At 40.2% G+C, this 5,678-nt stretch overlaps 1 protein-coding gene across 1 annotated transcript in view; it reads right to left on the reverse strand.

Annotated features, from left to right (window-relative positions):
- Positions 1-592, reverse strand: part of LOC142340332 (uncharacterized) — a 13,220-nt gene extending 12,628 nt beyond the window's left edge. The window contains exon 1 of the mRNA XM_075390907.1: positions 166-592. Coding sequence (XP_075247022.1) covers positions 166-592 — 427 coding nt within the window. The remainder of the gene's footprint in view (positions 1-165) is intronic.
- Between the last annotated feature and the right edge of the window lie 5,086 nt (positions 593-5,678).

The raw sequence follows: 5,678 nt of genomic DNA on the forward strand, positions 1-5,678 counted from the left end.
TTTCAATTTTACAATTTTTTGCAAATTTAATCAAAATATTTGTAAAAATAATTTACAAATTTTTGCAATTATTATACATTATTAACCAATTATTTACAAAAGTTAACTTACAAATTTTTGCAAATATTAAATTTTTTTATGACTAGGGAGGGCTGTTATACTAACTTGGATCATCAAACAGATGAGGTCCTTTCTCATACTTCTCGTATCTGTTCCCCACACAATCAAAACCTCCAAACAGGGGCTGTGTGCAATTTCTCTCTCGACTTCTGTACTTTGTAAAGTTTGCCCTTTCTCCACAGGGACTGTCGAATACATAATCCCATTCTGACCACTCGGAACAAATTGAATCAACTCGTTTTCCCGAAACCGCACATTGGTCTATTTCCGAGGCAGTCGACGCTTTCAAATTGTTGACGTAACACGTACTTTTCATGCCTTCATTAATTAACATGGTTTTTAAATTGCTAGTATCACTTCGGCTAATTGCACTTTCGTCAAAGTGGGAACGCGGATCTGTCGAGTATAAAATGCACATTTGAGACCCGTAGGCTATGCTGATACATCGGCTGTTTGCACTGCATCTTGACATGCAGATTGGTTTCGAAACTCGATCAATTTGATTCAAAATAAACTGACTGTTCAAAACAACTCCGGGCAATTCATTAAATAAACCAAATCTGTTTATGATTTTAGTTGTTAGTAGTTGGTTGGCGGATAAGAATAGCATTATAAGTTTTAGGTTGTCTAACATTTCTGAGGTGCTTGAAAGTCCAGAAAAAACAGTATTTCTCTTTAACTAAACGCAGTAAGGTATCTCGTTGTTAAAACACTGTTTTTCGCCCAACTTATCACAAGATGTACAAATAATTTAATAGCTGCAGGTGATTTGTCGTTTAGTCAAAATCAGAAGCCATTTAAGAATTCTTATTCTCCTAATCAAAATCCCAAATAAATTGTATTCTACTGCGGTAAAATTCTTTGTACGCCATCTGTAAATTACATATACTGATAAAATATTAAAGCCTCAATCTCTTTAATAAGAATATTTCTGTCAGAAAGGCGGCGAGGCAGTTAAAGATGGTTCAACGTATACTCTCATTCGCCATTAATAAGGACGTGTTTTGTTTATGATATTTTTCAAAATGAAATTGAATTTGATTTCTAAAAATCTGTCTAGAAATTTGCAGCAGCTGAAAGAGAAAGATTTTACTTGTTAATAAATACTATCTTTAAAATTCTCAGCAACTTTTTATGTATGAAAACCATGTTTGTTCAGGATAAAATAATGAAATTTAGATCTTCATTTTGCAACGGAAAATATTCGGTTTTAAACGTGACAAACGGAAAAGTCTGATCGATGGAAAAAATTCAGACCCTGAAATTCAGAGGAAACGTTTAGTTAGCTTTTCGGGGCAATTGACGCGTTAGAGCACAAAAAATTGAAATTGAACAATGAATTTCGAAAAGTAACTGATAACTAAGATTAACAAAGATTATTTAGACGAAACAACTCATTCGATGAAAAAAATTCAAGGTACATTTTGAACTTCGCTAGTAAAATGATCAAGTCGAAAGACCACAGATTCCAGAAAAATCTTTGAAATAGTCAAATTAGTCTCAGCGAACTGATGTCACAATCGCTGCTCCTAAAATTAACGATTTTTATTCTCCCATCTATTTGAGTGGGCGCTATGAAATTGAAAATAAACTTTATTCAATTAAGAGCTTAATTTTCTTTCGGTTCTTTTCGGTTCTTTCGGCTCTTTCAGTGGCGAACGATGAACCCAGAAAATGATCATCCTAGTGATGAGTGAATTCAAAAGTTGCAAAAATCATGCAAGCTAATTAAAACCTGCAAGATATACCTTCGGGAAAATTATATATCGGCGTAGTGTTGTTTTAGAAATCACCTTTAAAGTACCCGTGTGCATCCACTTGCAATATTGCTTCCAAAATGCTTGCAAGTTATTCTATTCGTCGGTCACTAGGGTTATTATAGAACAACTATATACAAAGCTAATCAGTTCACTAGTTGTGGCTATATAATGAAGCATAGCATAGCAATATAAACTCTAGCGCCCGTTCTGTCCTTACGAGGAGGACATTAACAAGATAATTTACATTAACATATAGAATGTGTTCCGAGCCACATTTAGGTATTTTTGCCTAAGAAATTTTTGGACCAAGTGCACGTTGAGGTTTTTTCGAGTGCAGTTGTCAACTTGAAGTGCCAAAATTATCTTTCATTATATAGTGTAACAACCCAAATGTGGCATTAGCTAACTCCACTAACTGATAGAGAATTAGAATTTAGATGACTCGAACCAAGTATATTCAGAACCCCGGCCACGTATGCTACCGTTGCACCAAAGCTCTGTAAACAACCTCGTTAGTTGGATATAGCACATGCTGGGCCATTACAAAAAGCTCTCTTTCTCCTTTTTTCCTATCAGAGATAATCAATAAGACAAATATCTGTGTGACTCTGTATTAACTGACTATTTCAATTACTTTTCTCTAAATTGCGATCACGATGTGAACTTAAATTGAAATCTAAAATTTGTGATGCAAAGCAACTTTGTATTATTTTTGCTGCTCCCATCTTTTTTAACGAGCAGATATAATCAACTTAAAGTAGGACTATGAGAGGGTGCAAAATTGTACTTTGGGAGGGGAACTCCGAAAAGAGATTCTGAAAAGTACGATGTTTTTCTCAATTTAATGAATAGTTTCAATCCGCTATATTTTCTTTCGTTTCTTATCTGTCTCTCTTTTCTTAGGAAAACAGACAAAACTCCATTGACAAAATCAATTGAAAAATATGTCAGCACTCAGTTTGTTGGGTTGAGGCAAAACGAAAACAGAGCTGTAACTTGACAGTTATAATCAATCAAAACTTTTCAAACCATAAATTGTTTCAACTAATGAGATACTTTTCTGGAGGAAAGCTTTGTTCAAGAGACAAAAAACCAACGTTAATGGTTGCAGTCAAGCAAACCGACAGGGAGGCAAGCCAAATCTCAAAAATGTAGTCAAGTAACCAAAATTATTAATGTATGTATAATCTAGTTCAATCAAATTAAAAGGCATCAATATGTAAAAGAGAAAATTGGATTTCAGAATGATGAGTTTATGATCCTGTTTTTACAGAAATTTTTCTTGAAAACCAATTGATTGCTCCTGTTGCTGGGAGCCAATTCAAGCGCCGGGAAGGGCTTCTGCTGGCTCTGCTTGCTTTTATTTTTTTTCTTGGTGTTCTTGGCAAGCTTGACTTTGATAGCTTTCACCCTACTCAGAGGGTAGGCTCTCCTCCCGTCCTCTGCATCCCCTTTGGACGGCGTTGAGCACTTTCGTTGCGAGTTAATTGATGCTGCCGCAACATATTCGGCGATGTCGAGCCAAGTTTGTTGCTGATATCGGTCTTGGCATCCTGGGCATGGTACGTATTTTGGTTTGTAGACTCTGGCTGGTTCCTGTGGGTAGGTCTGATTCGAGCTACACAACTTCCTGTGGCGGGCGAAATTCTTCGCCGTCACTACTTTTTGGCACGTTCGGCATTTTTTCGAGGTCCCCATCATCTTCTCCCCCGTGCATGTTCTTTCATGGTTCTTTCTCGTGGCTTCCGATTTAAAGGTATTGCTGCACCTGGTAGATTTGAACAATGCTTCACTCTTTCCATTTATTCTCTTTTTGTGGATGCCCAGTCCTCCGGCATTTCCACATTCCTTTTGGCAGTGAGGGCATGCGATGGGTCTCCTTAGTAGTTGGACATTCCTATTCGTTGGCGTTCCGATTATTCCATCTTTGTAGTGACCTCGATCCTTCTCCCAGTTGTCGAGGTGCACCATCCGTCTGGCTACTATGTCCCGCCATGTCTCTCTGTTTTCTGTTAGGCGGCCCAGTTCCGTCGGGTCTATTCCTGCTTCCCTCACCAAACGGCGCGAGTACTGCGGTGTGCTCCTCGTCTTCTTCCTGTTCCTGTGGTTGTTTTCTAAAACTGCCAGCTAACCCAGGATCGCTTTCTTCGTGGGTCTGTCATTAGACATTGGCATTACATGTCCGATGCGCTGGAGGCTCCTTTGTTCCACTTTCCAATGTATGGACTTTCTGCCAAGCGAACTCCTTACATCCTGCATGTTCTTCTGAACTCGTTGCATCGTTTTCAGTGGGGGCTCCTTCTTGTGACTCCACATATATCGATACCTTCTGTCGATCCACTGTTGAAGCTTCTTGATTTATCTCTTCTGCCAGGATCTCGTGGCAACGTCGAAGAGAAACCCGCTTTCTACACAGGTTTGGACTACCAAGGCTTGTTGTCGTTTGGTCATCTTACTGTTCACTAATTGAGGTCTCACCCTCGCCCATAGTTTTCCATCTCTTTTGATTCTGTTCTGAACATCGGCTTTTTTTATCTAGCCAGCATCCAAGCATTCTTACGTTGGCTGAGTTATCATCTCCGAAGTTCACTTGCCACATTATTTTGCCACATTATTTCTCTCTTCGAAGGCCTCCATAATTCGCTTGATGCATGTGCTGCCTTGCTCGATCTCGTCGGCCCTGCAAGAATGGTTGTATCGTCTGCAAAAAGAGAAAGGGAGAGTGTTTCCATTTTTGCTTTTGAGTGTTACTTTCCAAACTGATTCTTGCTCGATGTCTTGTTCCCTCTAGCCAGTGCCACTCTATGCCCAACTTCTTTCCGGATGCTTCCCCAAGCTCTCTTCTTTTCTCTTCTGCGAGTCCGATAACCATTTGGTGAAAGATATTCAAGAGAACGGGCAATGTAGGGCAGCCCTCTCTAAGCGCTCTCTCCGGGTTCCAACTTCCGCTGTCGCCATGTTTGCTTTTTATACAGTATTCTTTTGTTTCGTGGAGGTCTCTAATACAATTCAGGAAGTTTACCTTTAATCCATGCCTTTCCAAGAACTTCCGGCTTGGATACTCGCGGGTAGGCTTTTTCTTGATCGAGTAAGCGTCCTACCGGATCATCGTTTTCCAGGTTGCCCCCGGTTTCTGCTCTCCTTTTCTTTACGAACTGCATGTCCTCCTGTATTCGGGTTATCACTTGCGTGGAGTCAGCTGTTGATCTGTTTGGTTGGAACCCGTTCTGATTCTGGTCCAGTACTTGGAGTTTTTCGGTCCAAATTCGGAGATGTTTCCCGAGGATTCTTGCTAATTTTTTTCTACTCAGCATGGAAAGCAGACACACCCCTCGGTAATTTCCACATTCGTTTCTGTCCCCCTTTTTGAACAATGCGACTCTTTGTCTGATCTTCACTGACTGTTCCCAGTGGCTCGCTCTTGTTGTGAACATCTCCTGTACTGGTTGGGTTACATTCAATTTGATTTCAGCTGTGGCCTCGCGGATGTAGCGGATCCGAACCTTATCTGCCCGGGAGAGGTGTCCTTGACTTCATTTACCGCTTCCAGTATTTCGGAGGTTGTCGGTTCCTGGTTCATTTCCTCTGCTGAAGTGCGGAAGCGTTCGCCTTGCCTCCTGTCCGGTGTAAGGTTTATCGCTTGCATCAGTTCTCCTGGGTTGATTTCGAATCTTCGTGCTTAAATTCTGGAACTGTGTTCTCGGAATTTTTCGGAGGTTATCGTCGTTCCTTCCAGAGGTTTGCTGCTGCGTGTTTCTAGCTGTCGGAGTAGGCTGTACATAGCTCCGAAGTTACCTG

The sequence above is a fragment of the Convolutriloba macropyga genome, chromosome 5 (genome assembly GCF_964194025.1).
Source record: "Convolutriloba macropyga chromosome 5, txConMacr16.3, whole genome shotgun sequence".
Lineage (NCBI taxonomy): Eukaryota > Metazoa > Xenacoelomorpha > Acoela > Convolutidae > Convolutriloba > Convolutriloba macropyga.